The sequence below is a fragment of the Lagenorhynchus albirostris genome, chromosome 17 (assembly GCF_949774975.1).
Source record: "Lagenorhynchus albirostris chromosome 17, mLagAlb1.1, whole genome shotgun sequence".
Lineage (NCBI taxonomy): Eukaryota > Metazoa > Chordata > Mammalia > Artiodactyla > Delphinidae > Lagenorhynchus > Lagenorhynchus albirostris.
Window position 1 is genome coordinate 73,923,195 of NC_083111.1, and position 21,466 is coordinate 73,944,660.

Sequence of the window (21,466 nt, forward strand, 5' to 3'; positions counted from 1 at the left end):
GAACGAGAAGCCCAAAGGGATCTCCCCATTCAGGGCTCGTAAGGAAGGTTAGCATTTAGTGTCACTGAACTCCCTTAAAAAGAGAGGAGCCATATCCCAGAGGTCTCTTTACAGATTGGTTACAAAAGTTCAATGCAGGAGATCAATTTGCAAACCCAGACTTTCTGCCAGGCCACAGTTTCTGGCTCATCTTCTTCTCAGGCTTATCTCATTCAGAGGTTTTCTTCAGGGACCTCAGAGTGAGTCCACCTGGGCGGTGTGTTGGAGAGTGGTCCTTGGTTGGGCACGTTCCTGTGAGAGAGCATCTTTGTCTTTCCCACAAATGTGGCGTGCACATGCACACACGCAGGGCTCTTCTGAACCCTCGCCTGAAGATGCCAGGAGTCCACATTTTGCAATGTGCCTGATCAAATGCCAGAGAGGGGTTCCCTTTGTCATGACGCAGATAGAGAAGATGAGAGTTCAATTCTCCATGTGGCTTCTCTTGGCTTCTGGAAGATGTGGGGTTCCCCAGGGACCAGGAAACCGTGCCTTTCTGCAAGATCCCAGGTGACAGTTTGAACCTCTGTTACTTTGTGCAAACACCATGTTGTCTGTTCTCGGGCTAGTCTTCAAAGTACGGCGTTGACGAGAAGAAAGAGCTCTTTCTTTTGCTTCCACTGTACATCAAAGAGACGCTTTTCTTCTTTCGATCGAAGGAGGTGCTGTCATCCCCGGTCAGGGACAGGTAGGAGGCGATGCTTTCCCGAAGGCCGTAGCTGAAAAGGGACTCATCCACACTGAGTGGGTTCTCAGCCCCCTCCGGGTCATCTTGCCGTCTGCGAGTGGGCAGAAAGTGGACAGAGAAAGGGGCAAAAGAGAGGGACATAGTGGGATGGAGGACAAAAGAATGAGAAAAGGTAGAAAAACAAATGAAGAGCCTGGTTAATATATATCTAACATTCTAATTCTGCTTCTTGCATTTGCGGCTGTGTAATCTTGGAGAAATCACTCAACCTCTCTGAACTGCCATTTCCTTGGATGGCTAAAACTTCCAACTATAAATTTTAATGAATATTCTTCATGATATTTACAAGGAGGAGCTGTTTTATTCATTTCCCAGGCAATTCTGATGACTGATTTTCTTTGAATTTGCCAATGGGATGTCTGGATCGGTGTTTAATTAATACGATAACCCCAACTACAGATAATTCCAACTACAGATACCCCTAAAAATGCAATAGCTAACAATCAAATAGAACAAATAAGGGAAGATTTTTTTTTCCCTTAAAAAAATGAAGCTGCCTTAGGATTTTGCTTGTATGTTTACCTTCAAGATTAAGTTTACAGTAATATTAAATTTGTACAAGATTGATTTTTGTGTTATTCTCTAATTGTTAGGATACTAACAATTAGAAAAAAGCAAGATGGTATCGTTCAGCTAGAAAATATTCAGCTAACACCAAAGGAGGGCTCAATAAATGTTTGCACAACTGCGGGGACTGAGGCCATGGCGGGAAGTTGCTAGGGCCATGCCACCCGGGGCATGAGGCCTGAGGCTGGGTCTGCCTCCCAGGGGACAGTGGGATTCCTGCGGTCTGCATCTGCTCAGAGCGAGGGTTTAGCAGGGCCAGCGGTAACTGGCCATGGTGTTCATGTGCCAGGCTCACGTGCTGGTTTGGGACTTACACGTTCGTTCATGGAGGACACACACACACACACACACACACACACACACACACTCATGCACACGCAGACACACACCTGGACGCCCTCTTCCAGTCGAAGGTCTTCTGGCGCAAGGTGACAGGTGCGTCGGGGGCCCTCACTGCTGGGGCAGCCGTGGTCTGAGTGAGGCAGGGCGTGGTCAGCACACAGCAGAGGCCGTCGGCCACCTCTGAGGAGGGAAGCAGAGAACCAGTCAGCGACTGTGGGATGCCCCGGCCAGTGTGAGGTGCGGGGCCCTGGATATTCACAAGGGGGAATGGAGGCTGAGATCTGAGAGGGGCTGAGAGTCACGTGCCCACCTGTTGAAGAAATATTAACGTGTCCTGGGTACACACCGTGCTTGGCTTGACACAAGTAAAGAGAAGGGTTTAGGATCCAGAATCCACCAAACTTGGGTTTGAGTTTCAGCTCCGCCCAGATAGTGAACCACCTTGACCCTCTCTGAACCTGTTTCCTCAATTGTTGGATGAGGGGACTGTGCTACCAAGAGAGAACAGCTGGCAGAGCACTCGCATGAGGGCCCAGACTCAGTGGTTTCACAGCAAGGTGCAGGGCCATCCGCTTCAGGTGAGCCTCCTGTGTGCGTGGCGGTGGGGGAGATGTGTGCAATGTGTGTTCCCCCACAGCACACAGAAGGGGCTCAGTACAGCATGGGTGGAGCTAATGCATCTTTAGGAAGAAAGGGAGATAAAGGAAACAAGGAAAGAAGACAGAAAGGAAGGGGGAGAGAGAGGGAGGAGGGAGGGAGGGAGGAAGGAAGGAAGGAAGGAAGGAAGGGAGGAAGGAAGGGAGGGGGGAAGATGGAGAGAGAAGGAGGGAGTGAGGTAGAGAGAGGGAGGGAGGGGAAGAAGCAAAGACAGAACAAAAAGGATAAAAGATACAGAAATAGGAGGAGAAAAAAGATAAAAGGCAAATGGAGAAAATGGACGAAGAAAAAAAGGAAGAAACATCTCTCTTCTCTACCCTAGATACAAAGAGGATGAAAATTAAATAAATCCTTTCCTCTTATCCCTCTGCTAGTAGGACATAGCTGAGTTTCCATGGTCCCCCATCTTTCCAGGAGCTTTAAGGTAGAGCCTCCGTCTCTTCGAAGCCTTCCCGTAGCCCATGACATCATGAGAAAGACTCGAGCCTGCTGGGCTCAGGTGTTCTTACAGACAGAGGAGATTCTGTGTGGCCCTATTGAGGCCGAAGAGCGCAGTGGGTCTCACGTCCTGGGGGAGATGAGGTGGCCAAGGATGTGAGCTGCCACTGGCCTCTCAGGACAACGCCACCCCAGCCCCGAGCACATAAATCACCAGGGTTTAGGAAGCTCATCGCCCCTAAGGCAGGCTCCACCTCCCAGCTTATTGATGCAGCTCTTGGGGTGTCCTTGCCGAAGAACAAAAGGTAATGGTAGCTGAAGAGGCAAGCCCAGGCTGTCAGAGGGTGGCAGTCAACAATGCTGCGTCTCCATGTGATTTTCCCCGTGAACTCAACTGTCCGCCCACACTGGCTCACACTGAGAAATGTGAGATTGGACCCTGAGGTTACAGGGAGCTTAACTGGATGTGAATCTGCAATAATTACCTGTCACAGGTTGGGAATTGAAACGCCCTCCCAGATTAGGAGGCAACGGAGACTGAGTCAGACACAAAGACAAAAGAAACCAGCTGCAGGAGATAGCACAGGCGGGGGAACCTCCTTCCTTAGCAAGGTTAACACTTAGGCTGAGAAATACATTCTGGCAAAGAAGAAGAGGACGAACGCTTCTGAGCACGTAGGCTGAGCCCGGCGCTGGGCGAGCGCGGCATGTGCCGGCTCAGGGCGCCCCGAGCCACTCTGGGCCGTCAGTACTGTTGCATCCATTAGGGGATGAAGAAAACAAGGCCCCTGGGGTCAGGGCCACAGCCAGTTCACAGGCATTATTTTCTTTGGTCCTAACAATAATCCTATGAGGCATTTTAATCCCCACTTTATAGATGCAGAAACTGAGGCTCTGAGATAGTAAATAATTTTCCCAAGAGCACAGGATAATAAATATAAGTAACTCATAAAACAAAATTGTCTGTTCACGTCGCTTAGCGCACATCTTCTCTGATTCTGCGCCTTTAGGAAGCACCTGGTGGGACATAAATTGGCCACATTATTCCCCCCTTGAGGTCCTGAAGGCACCGGAAGCCTTTCAGGCCTCCATCCAGACCCTTTTCAGTCATTCACAGAGGTGACTGCTGACTGCGATCCCTGTGCTGATGCGATGGCCAGGGGTGCATTTTTGGAAGGCGCTGCTTCTGCGCTGGCGTGAGATCCTCGAGCGTCTGCGGCCTGGAAGCCGTGTGGACCTCCTGGTCCATAAAAATCTTTGCTGGGCCAGCATCCTTTTCATGTTTGCTTTTGTCTATGCAAAACTTATGGTCACCACACCTCTCAGAAGATTCTTATTAAAAGCCAAATACCACAACCAAGTTTGACTCATGATCAGTAAAAGCTGACTGTTTCCAGGACTCCCTTCCTCTTTCATTTTTAGCTAAGCTGCTAGGTGTTGAGGTATCATGGGAGTAATATTTGTTATCATTTATTTTGCATCCGCCACGTGCCAGGCTGTGATAAACATGTTACGTTCACCTTCGTGTTCAATAATCATGACAACCACCTGCAGGGGGCGCTGCTCTCATCCACCTTCCGTGAATGGGGATCCGGGGCTCTGAGAAGTGAAGGTATTTGCCCACGGTCTCACGGAGCCCATACCGGAGCCTGGGCCTGGGTTTCCATAGCGGCCATTCCTCCTTCCAGACCTGCACTTCTCCCAGGCCAGGTGTGATAACCCAGCCCCGTGGACTCCTCCTTTCACCTTGAAATGCCCTTCAAGATCCCACATCCTAAAGAAGCCAGGGTGTGGGGTCAGACATCCTGAGCCCAGAAGGGGGAAGATGCTTACAAAGGGAAAGCAGCTTCTGTCTTCCTCCCTTTCACAAGGCAGAAGCAGGGAGGAGGGAGCCCTCCTGGCCGGGGAACAGTGGCTCACATAGCAGGATCCCACGTCTGAGTGGCCGGCGCTCTCGTCAGCACTTTCCATGCTCTAACTCAGCGGACCTCACAGCATCCGCGCGGTAGGAACAGTCAGCACCTGCCTTATCTGGAGAAATGTGGGCACAAAGGTGGACCGCCAGCCCAAGGTTGCCCAGATCTGGGATATGAACACAAGAAGGTTCCAGAGCCAACTCTTAGAAATGCAGCCACCTTTTTACTATTTCTCCCTTTTCCATAGGATAAAACTCTAACTCCTGACCTGGCATTCAGGCCTTCCCCAATCTAACACGAAGGTCCTCTTCCAACTCTGCACACTGTATCATTGCCTCCATCAAACCCCACTCTGCTTCCGCCATCCTGGAGGATGCACCCCATCCTGGTCAGCATGAAACATTTGGACTTCTCTCCTGGGCCCAGGGAGGACATATGGATGAACAAAGTATAATCCCTGATGTCTAAGAGCTTGTTGGGAAACACAGACCAGTACACAGTTAACTAGGTCACTGGGCAGGACGCCCAGAGTTCTAGGGAGAAAAACACCTGACATGCTAGGAGAGCAGAGAAAACAGACCATTAGTTTTCTGACTCTTAGGGCTTCAAGGCCTGTTGGCCTTGAAGGTTGATGAGGATTTTGACATGCAGAAAAGGGGAAATGAGCGGCATTTCAGAGCAAAGCCCCGGAGGCCCAAGCGTACAGTCCACTTAAGGAAGTGCAGACTGTCTGTGGTTGTGAATGTAGGGGCATCCTAAGTCGTTGCACTTACAGGTAGAGAGGGGGTGAAGTTGAGGTTGGCTGCATTTTACTTCCTTAGGCAGCCTTCACATTCAGTCTGTTTTAGCCTGAAATTTACAGTCTGAATTAAAAAGAAAAGAGCATATGAAGAAGCCAGGATGGGCAAGAGAGCAAAGTAAACCACCTGGCATGTCTTGGTGACCCGTGTGCAGCCTAGCCTGAGTGCCCGGGGTAGGGGCAGTTAGAAAAGAGGGGCGTCATGTATTGGTCCCAATGGAGTGTTTCTTACCAGAATAGTGGTTCACCAGGTCCTCCAGGCACTGGAAGGTGAGTCTTGGGGAAATGTAATACCAGTTGTTTGGCAGACGGAAGATGCGGTAATGCTTCACCTGCCGGTGTCTAACCGAGAGCGAATAAAAACCTGCAGGAAGTGAAGGACGAGTCAGTGGCATTCCATGTGTCCCCACCCAAGGGCCGCCAGCTAAGGAGCCCACCACCGCTGAGGCAGAGAGACCTTCTCAGCCTTGTGATATGATGGTGGTACCCAGACACATGCTTTTGTGTTTTGAGCAACGGCTGCTCAAACCCTGTCTGCTTGGTTGTAGCTCACTCTTTAGAGACCCCAGGAGCATAGTATTTGAGCAGCCCAGTTGCATTAACCTTGTTGCAATGCTGGTGTTCAAATGCAAGGAATAAGTCTTTGCTTTGTGAGTTACCATTCTGGGGGCTTCCACATCCTTTTGTGGGTCCTTAGACGAAATGAAATGACTAGAGTTGGATTGCATCCTGTACATCCCGGATCTGCGGTCATTCTTGAGTCTTTCCCAAGTTCACACTCCAAGGTATTTGTGCTGTCGTTTTCCTCCATCACACAGTTGAGGGGCCCTTACAGTTATGCCCCCTTTTCCTGGTCCGTTTTGCCTCTGACTTATGCTTGGTGTTCTCAGAAATTTAGGAACTGTGGCAGTTAAGACATTTTTCTGAGTATTCCTAGGCAACATGAAATGTGTTTTGTCTCCTTCAGCACCATGAGAGTAATGACCCAAGATGGGTTAATCAGAGTAGAACTTTGGGTGAGCACCTGCCACTACCTCTCTTAGCCTCGACTTCCCCAAATGGAAAGTGAGGGAATTGAGCTTAGGTCATGTTTAAGAGTCCTTCCTGCTCTGTCTTCTGAGGTTCGAGGAGTGAAAAGGCTGGCGAAGCAGTGAGATGGAGGGGCACTTGTACTTGCTGAGTTTTTGCTGCATGTGCTGGGCTGGGTACTGAGCTATTCCATAGCAACGTCTCTGATGATTCTCAGAAAAGACTCTGGGAGGTATTGTTCTCAAATACTATATAGACGGAGAGACTGAGGCTCGAGCACTGCGTGAAATAGCCTGAGGCACACAGCTTGGAAGTGGCAGCCCCACTTTGTCCCCCTAGAGCAGGCCTGCGAGCATTCTGCCGGGTGTCCCTCGCCGCTCTGTCCCAGGCCCGCCCTGTGAGTCAGTTCAGCCTGTGTCTTCCGGTAATGTCAGCAGGGACTGGAAGTATGGTGAGTAGGTCAAGGGTAGCAGGTGGAAACTTAAGAGAACTTTGCATACCCAAGGGAGCAGGGCCTGGGCCCCCCACCTGGGCCCCAGCTCGGCCGCAGCTCGGCCTGATTATTTTTAGATCAGCTCTGGCAACTCACACTGGGTCCGTCCCCCGCCACGCCCCGGCCATGCCGGAGTCTGGGTCTCCTGCCTCGGGAGATCCCTGGGACCTGCACAGGAAGTTTTGCCTTTGCTTTGCTTTTGCTCTTACCCGGCTTATTCAGGTTTTGGAGAGAAAAGCTGTTCCTGGCTTTTTTTAAAATTTTAATCTACACATATGTGGTCCCTGCTTCCCCAAAGGAAAGCTGGTGCCCATTTTGGTGGAGGGCTCCATCCGGCACCAGGTAGCTCTGGTGCTTAATAAGTGCACGGGAAATAGTCTCACATACCACATTTTCTCTTCTTTGATAGCGAACGTACAGGAAGCAGGCTAAGACCTTGAAAGTATTTTCTATATTTAAGAAGTTAATATCAATTCTCAGTTAGCCTGAGTAAGCCCAGGCTATTAATGTTTTGCTTCTGCGAGCTTAAGTGTATACGCCATTCCAGACACCTGCCAAGTATTTTCCTATTATTAATCCCATGTTATAAAGCAGGTAACTTAGGCTTAGAGAGAAGAGGTGACTTCTTAGTAATTCACGCAGGCCAAACTAGAGTTCGGGACCCTTGCTTCGAACCATGACGAAGCCCGGCTATTTCTTTTTCACTGAATTATTTAGTGCGTAGGATGTATGAAAATTAAAACAGTGAAGGTCATGGTGAATCTGCTGGTCCCGATTCTCTAAGCTGCTTGATTTCATTGTAGGGCACAGCCAGGACTAAGAATGAAGGTCTGCTGTGTAGTAAGAACACAACAGGTTTGCCAGGCCTGCTGTGGGTCAGAGCCTGCGCCAGCGACGCCCCCCCCCCCCCCGCCCCAGGTCACTGCCCCCTGCTTCGGTGCTGGCCGCACTGATGGTGTGTGGGCTGTTGGGAGCTCACCGCGCCGGAGTGATTTGCATGCCTCATAGGAGGAGGGAACCTGAGCCAGGTAGTGAATGAGTCAGCCCGGAGCAAAGCCTGCATGTCTGACCCACGTACGGAAAGATGAATTGGAGGCTGCTCACCTCTCTTGGTCTCACTCTCCCTGATCATGAAGGAGCCGATCTTCGTGTCTGGCAGCTGCAGCAGCTCCTCAGCTTTGTCTCTGCCCAGCCCCTCAAACAGCCAGCTGGGGAGAAGAAAGACAGCCATGAGTATCCTGAATACACCCTCCCCCAAGAAAGACAGGAGGGATGCAGAAATGATCCAGGTCCAGCTAATATAAAACCCTCTGTTGGAATTAAAAAAAAAAAAAGAGCAAGGCAATTAACAGTTCATTCATTCATTTAATCTTTCAAATAAAATTCCCAAGTACACACTGCAAGCCAGGTGTTACATTGGATAATTAGGACACAGAGATGCACAAAGCATCTTTCTTATCCTGTTTCTCAAATGCCAGCTGCATTGTGCCCATTCCGTATTATATAAAAGCATCCTAAAATGTGATAAGGGACCTATTTGGTAGTTTATTTAATGTCTATGTCCCTGATACTCTGACTACCCGGCTCCTCCACCCATGGGGGCAGGGACTGTGTCTGTCGTTTGAGGTTTTGCCTTTGTGTCCAGGTTATCAAGCTTGGTATATATCTGTGAGTGAATGAATGAATGAACATGAGAAAGGAAGGAAAGAAGGAAGGGAGGGAGGGAGGAAGGAAGGAAGGAAGGAAGGGAGGGGGAAGGAGAGAGGGAGGAAAGAAAAAAGAAAAAAATGGTGGTGCCTAATTTCACCACGTGATGCCCCACCTTGCATTCATTCTATTTCCTCCTTGTCTTCTCTTTTCAAGATATTTTAAACTCAGTTGTCATTGCATGATGCATTTCCATACGTTTCTTGCTTTTTTTTCACTTAACAATTAAAAAAAGCAGTTGTAATACTGTAGTCCAGCTTTTCAATGTAATGTTCACCTTCCAGAGGAGAGTGGGCACTTTGAATACGCTTTAGAAAGCAGCTCGGGACACAAAGGAATCTGTGTTCTAAAGGGAAGGGCCCTTCTCGTTTTTCAGACCAGGCTGGGCCAGATCTCAGCGTGGAAGGAAATGCTGTTAGCAGCTGGCTGGTGTGTACTCGGAAGCAATTGTACATCCTTTTTTAACTGACTCTGTTTCAATGAACGTGCCCTGGCTTTCAATCACACGTCTGGATGAGTGCATGCTGTGACCAATATTAACACTCTGCTGTTTCTCACTCTTTAACATTCCCTGTGGCATGAAAGCGGGCCATTGACGGGGCTGGCTGAGGGCTCCTGAAGCACCATGTGTGAGAAGACATGCAGGCATAACATCCCATACCGTTTATTTATGTACTGGTCTCCAAGAAAGATTTTGTTACTAAGATCATGATGACACCATATTCGGCCAAATACTTCAACTATTCCCTTAGGTCTCCATAGTGTATGGCATATTAATTATTGCAGCATACATGACATTCATCCTTTCAAGTCCTTACATGAAATTCCACTTATGAATATGAAGACAATAAAACAATGACAGTAACAACAGCCATGCATGAATACTAATTATCGGCCACATACCATATTAAGCACTTGAAATCTAAGCCTCATATTAACCCCCTACGACAGGTAGTATTATCTCTCTTTCACCGATGAGGATACTGCAGGTCAGAGCGATTAAGTAATTTATCCAAGTTACCCACGTTGCAACTTATAGAGCTAGAATTGAGATGCATTTTTCGAATTCCATAACCGCTATGCTGCAACGCCTCTCTTCCTGTTATATATTTTAAGAACATTTATTGCATCTGCTAGATTGGAAGTGCTATAGTGTCAGGATTACATCTTATTCATCTGGGTTCCTCACTCCCTGCTCCTGCCAGCATTCAGCGCCACATCTTCAACATGAAGGTATCCATGCACGATTGCTAAGTGAATGGATGGATCAATGACACACAGCTGATGAGAAGAGTTCCATGACTCACTTCTCTTTCAGAACATAACTCTCATAGTAGCTACTGCCCCACCTCCGCTCAGCTTCGTCATCCTAAGCACAGAGACAATTTTGGGTATTCATCATCAAAATCAGTAACACTGCAATGAATTGCGCTGAATTCTATGCTTCAAATATTCAGGCAGTTTGCTCTGCTTCCCCAGGTGAGCAGGTGGCATGCAGAGTCCTTCTCTGACTGTAAGGAAGTTATTTCTGGATCCCTCAAATGGAAAGTGGAGTTCCCTTCTCCCTTCCTATATGCCAAGGTCTGGCCTTGGTAGCTCGACAGATGAGGAGACTGTGGCTCAAGGAGGTTAAGGAAGTTTTGCGAGGCCCCACCAAGGAAGCAGGGCTGAGACACACCTGTCCTGGCCTGGATGTGCTGGCCACCAGGGCCACCCGTCATGTCACAACTGCAGAGGAAAGCAACGTCCTTGCTTTCTCATCTGCTGTGCCCGATTATTTAAAGGGTCTCCTTTTCTGCTTGACTTCTCCATTTGTCAGGTTGGGTACGTAAGCATTTTTGTCAGAGCCTGTTCTCTGTGTTCTGGATATGATTTGGTAAGAATGTAGCTACTACGTATTGAGTGCTGATGGTAAAGCCAGGCATGGTTTCAAGAGATCTCCATGTATTATCCTATCTCATTTTCCTAACAACCCTAGACTTTGGTCCCATTACTGTATATTATTATTCCTATCATTCTATACTATGATCTCTATTTGACGCGTGAGGAAAGGAAACTGATTCTTAGAATGTTGAACAACTTGCCCACTGTCACACAGCCAGTAAGTGACAGAGGCAGGGTTTGAACTTAGACTGACTTTTGGCTGCTGCATCCTGTGGTCACAGTTCCTGAATCCTTATTGCTACAGGAACACCGCATTAGAGCTGCAAGGTCCATCATTTGTCTTACTATTGAGGAAATCGAGTCTCAGAGAGGGGAAGGTTAGCCCAAGGTCGCACCATTCCTTAGGGACTGAGCTGAGAGTAGAAGTGACCCTCTCGAACCAATACTTTCCTTTCCACTGTCCCAGGCTGGGATCTCTCTATGCAGATGTCTGAGTCACTTGCATAAAGATTATGCTTTATTGATGCTATTTTGGAAATGTACTCACCCATGGTAAACTCTGGCCACACATATTCCAGGAATGTAGCTCTCTCGACCAGTGCTAAGGGAAATGGCTTTCCACCAGCCCCCTTCACTAGAAGGACAAGAACAAATAAAAAAGAGTGAATAGGGGAGTGTCAAAGTGAATGAACGAATGAAGAGAGTAATCAGATTTAACCTGGGATACATTGGGATGTTCCTTTTTTAAGGTCTGTCAATGGCCATGTTAACTGGAATTTCTCCCTATGAAAATTTAGTTTTTAAGTGTATCTCCCCCATTCTGAGCTAACAGGAAATCTTCCCACAAGTTGGCAATAGCCACCTTTCAGGGATGAGCAGATGATGTTTCCAGCTGATCTTCCACAGTTGGAGGCTTTTTAAAAATAAATGTTTGCTATGCTGAAATAGACCCTGAGATTTAACCAAGATAGTTTCACATGTCTACATCAATGAGGATCTAAATAAAAGGTGCTCAGAGCCCCTATTTCTTTTATAGCCTATTTCAAATCATGGAGAGACAACAGGCTAGAAGGCAATACCTTTCTGTTTATCATCAGAAGTTTTTTTCAGACCTCTGTGTCCTCTTTCTGAGTCTGCACTAATATATAATATCAACCCTGTCTGTGTCTGGGAGATGAGGCCAACATAAGAAGAAGTCGTTGGATCATAAAGCGCCTCAAAAGCCAAGTTAAGGAATTAAATTTTATCCATCAGGCAATGGGGAGCCATGGAAGGCTCTAGAGTACTGGCAGCACTAAGGAGGATTAAGCATTAAGGCCTGTTGTATGGGCCAAATTTCTCACCTCACAACAGGACCAGGGCCCATGTGGAAATGGACAGCTATAGCTAAAATCTAATGATTCCCACCAAAATCGAGTTCTTCTTTTGGGGGCTTTGTAGAAGTTTTGGAAAGCTCACTCACTCAGAAATCACACGCAGTTTCTCCCCACGGCGGAATATCGGGGGGCTGATGTCAGGAGACGGGTAGTCACTCAGCACAGCCAGGAAGTCGCTGTCCAGTCCTGGGGAAACAAAGGCAAAGGGGATGTAGAGGCAGAGGTAAGATCTTCCTGGGGACTTTTCAGCTAAAGACACTTGATTGTTTTGAAACAGCAATTTTCAGCTGATCCTCCTCTCTTCAGGGATGGTGAGACAGGATGCTTGAAGGAACCCAGAGGGTCAGGTGACCTACTCTCATGATCAAGCCTGCCCTGGCCCTGACGTTCTCATCTGAGAAATGGGAATCCAGAGGTCCTTGAGCTGAGGTCATAAGATCTGACTCCATGGTCCGCCCCTGTGTCTACTGATCCATATAATCTTGGGCAAGTCCTAGAATGCCTCCTAGCCTTGATTTTCCCATCTTTAAAATGGGGCTAATAATACCTCTTTCCAGGATTTTTTTTATGAGATAAGATGAAAGTATGTAGCAGCAGCCATGAATAATGAGATGCTGTGAAAACATCCCATCTTATTACCATCACCTCAGGTACCCTCCTTGGGGCTTGTGGGCCCCATGTCTGCAACGTATCAGGGTTGGGGTGTCGGGCTTAGGCTCTGTGAGTTCTGAGGACCCACCAGGGTCAGGAGATATTAACTCTGAAGCTCAACAAAGCCCTTCTTCCTTGTAGAATGGAAGGTACCGTGTCGGGAATCTACTTAATAGGGACTTTTGCTGGGGAGGGAAGGTGAAAGAAATATTAAGTACTCATCATACACATGTTGAAAGTAATTCTGGTGAAGTTTTGAAAAGGAAAGCATGCTCTCTCGTTCATTCTGGTTCAGGTGACTACAGCTTACTGTAGACCACAGATAAAGAGATAGCATGAGAGGTCACGTTCTGACACTAAACAAAGCCTTGTTTCACAGCCTTAGTGATTTGCCGTAATTCGGATCCCTTAGCTGCAGGGCAATATCGGGCTATGTCTCTGGGGAAATAGCATATCCTACAAATTGGCAAATTCAGTCACTGTTTGCTGGGATGTTGCGTTGATCAGTCTGTCTGCTTGCTGGGCATCTGAACTCAAAATTCTGGGTAACATACCATTTATTCGTTCATTTGCCAGTTATTTATTGAGCACCTACTGTAGGCCAAGCATGGCGAACAAAGCAAGCCAAGTCTCCCTGCTGTCACGGAGCTCACATTCTAGAGAATACGCCACTGATGGGGGGAGGGGTCATTCCCCGCCCCCTTCACCCCAGCCAGCACTTGGGCACCTCAGGCTTGGTGGCCACTTTCTAGGATCCAGACCCCCTCATGCGGGACCTCTAGCCCCTGCCCCTTAGAGCCCACATGTCCTGTAGTCTCCAACTCACATGTCCCCTATCAGACTAAGTCGAAAGAGAGCTTAAGTATGAGGATGAATAAGAATAAATGAGAAACGAGTGATCACCATGGAAGAGCGCACTCAGACAGATTGTTCACTTGGGGAAGCTGAGTCACAGGCAGTGAGATGGAAATCAAGTGATTCACCGTGGCCACAGTCAGTGAAAGCAGGGAGGGCTCATGAGAAGGAGTGGAGTCGCCGGGGAAGGGCTGACAGTGAGGCCTCTGACCTTCCCTGAGCCTGTGCGGAGGCCTCCCCACACTCTGCTTTGCTATAAAAAGAGTTCTTCCCTTGTGTAGCTCTGGCCCAGTCCAATAATTAGAGGTGGCACTGCAGTTGGGCTTGAAGCCCGGAGTCCTGAGTTTTAATAAGGGATGGGTCCAGACTTGGTGGGACACGAAGCCTATACACATTTGGAGGTCCTCTTTAAGAAAAAGAGCACGAAATTGCAGATACGGTGTTAGGTAGGGGCCCTAGGAAGGTGCTGGGCAGTGAGTGGGTTTGACCAGCTGCCCGGTAAATCGGCCCCGGTTCTGAGGCTGATTTGCCACTCTGAGAGTGGACCCATTTTCCCCTCTGAGGTGTGGGTTAGTCTGGGAAATGAGGGGTTGGAAAATGCTTTCATGATGGAAATCTGTCCTTCCTGGACTAATTGCTCCCAAATATGAAAGGACCAGTTAGTAACATGGTCTCCACTGCCTCTGAAGCTGTGAGATAGGCCATTGTATGCTTTTCTCAGCCAGCCAGGTTCCCTCATCCTCAGAGCCTGTGAACAGTCTGTTCCCTCTGCCTGAACTACACTCTGCTGTCCCCTTTCTCATCCTTCCCACCTCTATCAACTCAGAAGTCACCTCCCAGAGGGGAGGCTGGTCTGATGCTCCGGAGAGGCCCAGCCCTCCTCTTGTACCCCCTCTTGGGCCCTGGGCTTTTCCTTGGAGGCAATTAGCCAGGGTTGTGTGTGTTTTTACATTTGTGTGGCTATCAGGGAATGGCTGTGAACCTCAGGAGGAGCTGTCTTGTGGCCCCTAGCCCAGCACCGGTCCTGTCCCACCCAGAATGCCCAAGGCAGATTTACCAAATGAAGAGGTCCCCATGCTACTAGGACCTTGGAAAGTGCTACTGGGCTAAGGTTTTAAAGGGTCCAGGAGAAGGGAACCTGATCTGCAGCAGGCAGCATGGGGTGGGGAGGTCATCACAGAACCAGCCCCTTTTGAAAAACAAGTGTGGAAATGAGAGGCACAGCATTTATCTGTGCCGATAATGGAAACTTGAAACACGTTGTGTGTCTACAAGAGGGGCTGGGCCTTTGATCTCTGATTCAAGAGTAAGGCTGTGAAACAGAACAACTGTCTTTTCATAATGCTAAAAACAGAAACAAAAACAAAATCCCATTATAAAAAAATTGTTTCAATCGGGGAAAACAGGCTTAAGGGGCTGGAGAGTTTCAATTTTACAATAACAGAGTTGTGTTTCCTGTGGAATTTTCATAATAATGATTTTTTTTATAGCTATGACACAAACATTGCTGAGAAAATCTTGCAATGGAGCTTCCGCTTCAAGGTTATGGCCTTTGCGTGGTCATTTGCCAGGGATTTCAGGTCCATCCCTATCACCTTTTTCCCCAGCATTGGAAAAACAGAAGGCAAAGTCAGTGGAAGATAGAAAGTTCAGTTTGTACTTTTGTGGGAAGGGCGGCCATTCTAAGCAAGGTCGGGGGCCAGGATCCCAGCTAAGTCTTCCCTGAGCTTAGGTCCCTACGGTGAAATAAACGCAAGATAGGAAGTTTAAGTTCGCTCATAAAGTTCAAACACACTATTATGGACTTCTGGAGCCCCTGGCTTTGTGGAGAGCAGAGCATTTGAATTAAGTCAGATAAATGAGTGATACAGGGAAGCGGAGCTCAGAGGAAGCAGATGGGATTATGGCAGACTCAAGATAAGGAAACAGATTAAGTGAAGAATAGTGTGCAGGGCAGACAAAAGAGAATCCAGGGAGAATTTTCGGGAGAGAGAACCGGCTTTGAAATAAATCAGGCCTGGCTTGAATTCCACCTCCTCAACTTAATTGTTCTGCGAGTTGGAGAAAGATTTATTTTTAACCAATCTGAGCTTGATTTCTTCATGTATAAAACTGGGAAATATCAAAATGGGCTTCATCTGATTGGGTTAGGATTCATGAGGAAGTGTCTATATAGAGCCTGCCTCAATCAGTGGCAGCTGGTATCATGTTTATGGCACGGGGTAGGGTTATCATGCCGTAATCCAGGCCAGTCTCAGCCAGTAGTGTTCTAAATTCTGAAAAGCCTCTAGTCCCATAAATTTGAAAATATTCTTATCTTCTAAAAACAAACTCCGTTTGCTGAGAACAGAAGATGAAATTCAAGAGACCAAATATTGGTGATAGCTCAACTCGGAAATGAATCAGATTGAACACTCTGCACAAAAGTGTAAAATAGGAAATGAATCCAAAAAAGGAAGGAGACTGAGGCAGAGCTTACTAGCCACAAATATTACGTGGTCAAAAGAGGACAGGCCCTTTTTCTGCATTATTATTCCTTAGAGTAGTATTATCATTTCTTTTAAAATGCTGAAAACCTTTTAGTAGATCCCATTTATAACCATCTTGCAAAAGCAGCCATTCTTTACTTCCTTTGCTCCAATACAATGCTGTGGAACATATATTCTTATTTAAAGGGTGAAGGAACCAAGGCTTGGGGGCATGTTAGGAAAACGTCTGGGGGAGAGCATGAGGGTTTCCAAGCTCACAGTCGGGTGCCTAAGCCACTCAGGCCTTTTTGAGACGTAGTTACCAGGCTCTTCCCAGTTGATCTTGACCCCTGACAGGCTGAGACAAAGGCTGATGTGAGGGAGCCTTCAGAGCTGACACAAGGAGCTCAGTGCCGCCGGCGGGAGAGGAGTAACCAACCCAGTGAGTTCAGCTTCTGCTTTTGCATTTCCTTGAGTCATGCTCAAACTCACGGCCTCGGGAGGGGTGAAAGCAGACCTTACTTTTAGTATCTTTTACTGGAAATACACCCCCCACCCCCCAAACACACACCGAAACAATAAGACAGGGCTAGGCAGACTGGCCTGATAGAAGATCTACTGAGTTCTCTTGGTTACCACGAACCATTTGTACCTGTGGGTCCTGTATTACGGGCTGGAAAGTGAGACCCAGTGGCCCAGAAAGCTCTTGGCTTCTCCATCACTCAGATGGGGCAGAATGGGACTGAGCAGACCTCTCAGACAGTACAGCCAGGTGGAGAGTCTTGCCAAGAACACACAACCAGTAAGTTGAGGGCCTCGTTTTGGAACCAGGTAACCTATCAGCAGAGGACGCAGACTCCGTTCTTGATGACCTGGTCTTCTCCCGGTCACAACTGAGTACCACCTACACTACCACTTACTTAATAGCATTTCTCTTCATGTTAAATTCAGTTTCAAAAAACCTTTAGTCCCCTCCTAAGCAATGTGAAATCAGGGGTTTGATGGACTAATCATAATTTGTATGGTATCCGTTAAGTATACGAACGTTGTACATTCAATATAAACGTTGAATTATCATGTTGCACCTAAAGCCATAGTATGTACCAGCAGTGGGGTAAGTGAGACCGGATGGGAAACCTGCATCTAGTCAAAGATCTGATGTGGTTCCCGTCTGTGTCCCTCACAAGGGCGCGTGAGTGTCTGTGTCATTAAATCTGGTGACCACGCTCTCTCTCACTCCAGAAAACACATGTGCTTCTTGCAAGTCTGTCCCCTCCAGGCACGTGATGCGTGGGTGAAGAGCGGGGACTAGATTCAGGCCACTGACTTCAAATCCCAGCCGTATGGCCTCGGGCAAGTAACTAACCCTGTTCGTCCCTCAGTTTCCTCAACTGCCAAGTTGAAACGATAATCGGGATCACCCCTGCACTGTGTGAGAATCCAGGGTGTCTAAAGCACACGGCATGCACAGGCACGTCCGAGCACCAAGTAACTCGAATTACCCCCATGGTGCCAATGAGGGCGGAGAGACACTAGGGAGACAGCTGGCTTCTCTCTCTCCTTGTGTGCTGGTGTAGGGGTAGCTCTGTGGTCTGCAAGTTTTAGGGGACTTAAGATGCACCGGGGGCTTGTACGAAATCAGGTGTGCGGCTCCCTCCCGCCACCCCTGGATTCCCACAAGCAGGTCCAGGGTGGGGCTCAGGAATCTGCAGTTTTGATGATTACCCAGGGGATCGAGGCAGGTGGTCTGAGCACCACTCTCTGAGAAGTGTTCTGCTGTCTCTGAGGTTCCCTGCCCCCTCTTCCTCCCCCAGAGCCCCACCCGCCCCTCTTTCCACCCACCCTGGCAGCACCCTTGATGCTATGTAAATGCACAGTTTAGCATTATTTCCATCCTTGCTCAGAAGGGGGTCTGGGTTTGTGTTACCACCTCTGCCAGTGAGATCTCACTTTAGGCCAGGGCAATAAGAAGATAAGGAACAGGGAGGGGAAAAGATCACAGCAATGTGACTGAATGCTCTTTTTAAGGTGGAAATATGCTATTTCCCTACTCCTTGGGAGTTCCCTGGCTCTCATTCAACTTTGTACCGCCTATGTCGGGCCCAAAACAGGAGTCTGAACCATGTGTAGAATTTGCAGAGAAAATGAGCTGTTTGGGATGATTTGGAAACAAGTCACGGAATCCCCAATTCTATCACTTTAAAACTTTTTTTGGGAGAAGGCCATTTAGACACAGCCTAGTACAATCAGATAGCCTTAAATGGAGTTAAATAAAAAAAAAGTTCTTCTACCCACACGTATCAGGTAGCTGCTTTGTGCTGCCATTACTGCTGGGGGGGATCGCTCTGATCTCCATGTGAGAGCCTCCCTCGTGGGAGGCTGTGTGACTTACCTGTGGTCAGGTAGCTCCCAGGGGACAATACGAGAAGCCCAACAAGGCCATTTGACTTCCAGACCTGCCCTATTTCCATCAAGCCCTGCTACCTCTCTGGGTTTGTGATATTCATCTCTGGGAACCAGACTAATCAGGAATGTTCTTGAAAGCTTAGTTTAGGAGAAAACCGATGGGCAAACCCGTATTCCAAAGCATTCACAATCCTGCTCAGGACACTTGTTGGTCTAGAAGTCCACAGGTTGGCCTCCTGCTGACCCCTGTGCGGGGCCTAGGGCCTCAGGCCCACCACTCAGGCTGATGTCAGAGGAAGCACTAATTGTTTGTTGGCCCAAAGCAATGCACTCCCGCATGACCTCCTAGGTATTTGAGACCAGTCAAATGAGTAAGCAGGAGTGTTACCTGAGAGGTGCTTGTTCCATGAAAACCCACATTCTCTACATCATTTGAATCAAGACTAATTAATGTAGCATCAACTGTACCACCTGTCCCTTATTCAACTAGGTGTCAGAGAAAAGAGGAAATCAAGTCAGGACCGATCGCAAAGGAAACTTCTCAGGGGCGGGGGGTGGAAAAGCCGCCCCCCGCCAGCGCTTGATGTGGTTGTGCCTGGGTCACACACTGGGTGCGACCTGGGGAATTCTCCGAACCAGGGGGCGGAGGGGCGGGGAGACCCCTCTCCCTCCTCTCTAGAGGTGACCTCTCACCCACACAGTGGAAAAAGAGAAACTTATTTCATGATGATTTGCATTGAGAAAATAAAGGCAAATGGGCAAGTCCTTGGAGGCCCGTGTTTTCATGGGGTTTGCTCAAGCATGCCGCCCCTGCCAGCCCCGCCAGCCCCGTGGGAGGGGCGACCACACACGATGGGCTCGTGGGCGGTGCCTCCCCTGCCCTGGAGCCGGCGCCCTGGCCTGGCAGTGTCGGTCCTCCAGAAGTGGCCATGACCAGAGGAGGAGACTGAGACTTGAGCTGGGTTGGAGGAGGTGAGGGAAGGGGCCCAGGTCCTCCCCCACGGCAGCAGGAGGACTGCACACAGCTCTGAGCTTTGCATCGGAGGGAAAAGCTTCCCCCGCTCGCTCGGGGGGCCCACGGCGCAGCTCCAGCTAATCACGTGGTCCCCCCTCCGGGAACATTCTTCCTGTCTTCCCCCACTTCTGTCTGGGAGGGGTATCGAGGAGCTGGAAAGGAGGGTTGCTAGAATCGCCCCGCATTTTACTGGAGCCGGGGACAGAGCAGGAAGGTCTGTGCATGGCCACGTGGGGACATCTGAGGAGTCATGAGACTGTGCATAAGTTGGGGGTCTCCACTTTGGAAAAAGTGAGAAGGCGGCTCCTTTTTGAAGGGCCCCGGAAGTCACGGAGTGAGTGGCAGGTAGCGTCATGGCACCTGGCTCCGTCCCCGCTCCGCTCATGGGGAGCTGTGCTCGGCACGCACCATGCTGGGCGTCTGTGCCTGTGAATGTGACCCAGTTCAGTGCTGCAGGGGATATGGTGGAACCAGGTGGGGTCACCCCCATTAGGAGGGAGGGACCAGGCCCCAAGTACTGTGATGTAAGGCGGGAGGCCCAAGTGTCCCAAATCCCCCATGACTCACCCTGGGGACACTGATGGGTCACCCATCCTCCTGACCATCCCCTTCCTAACTCCTCAAGGACCCACAGGTGCACCCACACTGTCCTGCTAGGAAATAAAGGAGAGGGTGTTGGTGGCCACCAGCACCCCTGAACCTGGAGCTCGATGGCTTTGCTCTCAGCCTTACATGAGCTACAAGGAAATTTTAATAATTAAATTCCTATTTTTTAATTTGTATTGTTTGAGTTTCAAATTTATAATCTCTAATATCATAAATGCTTGCATTATGTTACATGCCTAGATCATCATTGCGGATGTCCCCTCCCAGCTCTCGGGCCATCCCTGAACGAGACTCTGTAGCTTCGGGGGAATGGCTCAGCCTGGCATCTCTGGGAAAAGCTGATTCTTGTCATCCTCAATTAACCCATCACATTGTGCCTTCCCCCTAGAACGCCTGTCCCCTGTGATCCTACCAATGGACACAAGGATTCCTTTACTTTCAGGAAGATTTCCTAGGGCTAGTGGCTGGCTTCGTAAAGTTACACTGAAAACACTCCAGCAGAGCTTTGGTAACATTATATACCCATGATAATATCATATACCCATGATAGTATCATATACTCATGATAGTATTATATACCCATCATAATATTATATCACAGCTGGCAGGCTATGGTACGAAAGAGCCTAGGTTTCAGAACCAGACCCACCTGGGTTGGAAATCTGACTCTACCAATAGCTAATATACAAATTACATTTGCTTTGTGGGCCTCAGTTTCACCACCTATAAAATAAAAGGATCAGGGCTTCCCTGGTAGCACAGTGGTTAAGAATCTGCCTGCCAACCCCAGGGAACACAGGTTCGATCCCTTGTCCAGGAGGATCCCACATGCCGCGGAGCAGCTGGGCCTGTGCGCCACGGCTGCCGAGCCTGTGCTCTGGAGCCTGTGAGCCACAGCTGCTGAGGCCCGTGTGCCTGGGGCCCGTGCTCCGCAACAGGAGAGGCCACCACAATGAGAAGCCCGCGCACAGCAACGAGGACCCAGTGCAGCCAAAAATAAATAAATAAATTTATTTAAAAAAATAAAAGGATCGAACCAGCTGCTTCGAAGGTCCATCGCAAAGTGCCAGTGATTCGGCATCCTTCCAGGACACCATTGTGGATCTTTTTTTAACATTTAACTACAAACATGTTAACGCAAGCAAAGCGAGAGAGACAAGTATAAGGAAGCCCAACGTACCCACTGCCCTGTTTTAACAGCTGTCAGCACCCGCATTGCCCCGTCTTCGCCAAAGAAGCCAGACTTACCCTCTGGGCTAGGCAGAGGCCTCTCGGGAGGCGCCGGGGTAGATCGCATGCTGTTTCCCATTTTTCTCTCTCCCCGGGCTGTCGAAGCCACTCGAAGCCAATGGCTCAGGGGATCCACACGGAGAGTGAGCCACGAGCCCTCTGGGTGGAGAATGACCCAGTTTAGAGTACATCCTGCATCATTCTTTCAGGCAGCTCACTTCTTGAAAGGCGGGTGTTTTT

At 48.8% G+C, this 21,466-nt stretch overlaps 2 protein-coding genes across 3 annotated transcripts in view; one reads left to right on the forward strand and one right to left on the reverse strand.

The window, feature by feature from the left end:
- Positions 1 to 21,466, forward strand: part of TG (thyroglobulin) — a 241,635-nt gene that overhangs the window by 151,947 nt on the left and 68,222 nt on the right. The window lies entirely within an intron of this gene.
- On the reverse strand, positions 458 to 21,377 carry SLA (Src like adaptor). Of its 2 annotated transcripts, XM_060127984.1 has the most exons (7): positions 21,245 to 21,377; positions 12,082 to 12,181; positions 11,167 to 11,253; positions 8,133 to 8,236; positions 5,739 to 5,870; positions 1,744 to 1,876; positions 458 to 818 (listed from the first exon to the last, which is right to left on the reverse strand). In XM_060127984.1, the coding sequence occupies exons 1-7, from the start codon at positions 21,303 to 21,305 to the stop codon at positions 605 to 607; spliced, it is 831 nt and encodes a 276-aa protein (XP_059983967.1). In that variant the 5' UTR covers positions 21,306 to 21,377; the 3' UTR covers positions 458 to 604. The 2 variants fall into 2 exon arrangements, with proteins under 2 accessions (XP_059983967.1, XP_059983968.1); XM_060127985.1 differs by lacking the exon at positions 5,739 to 5,870.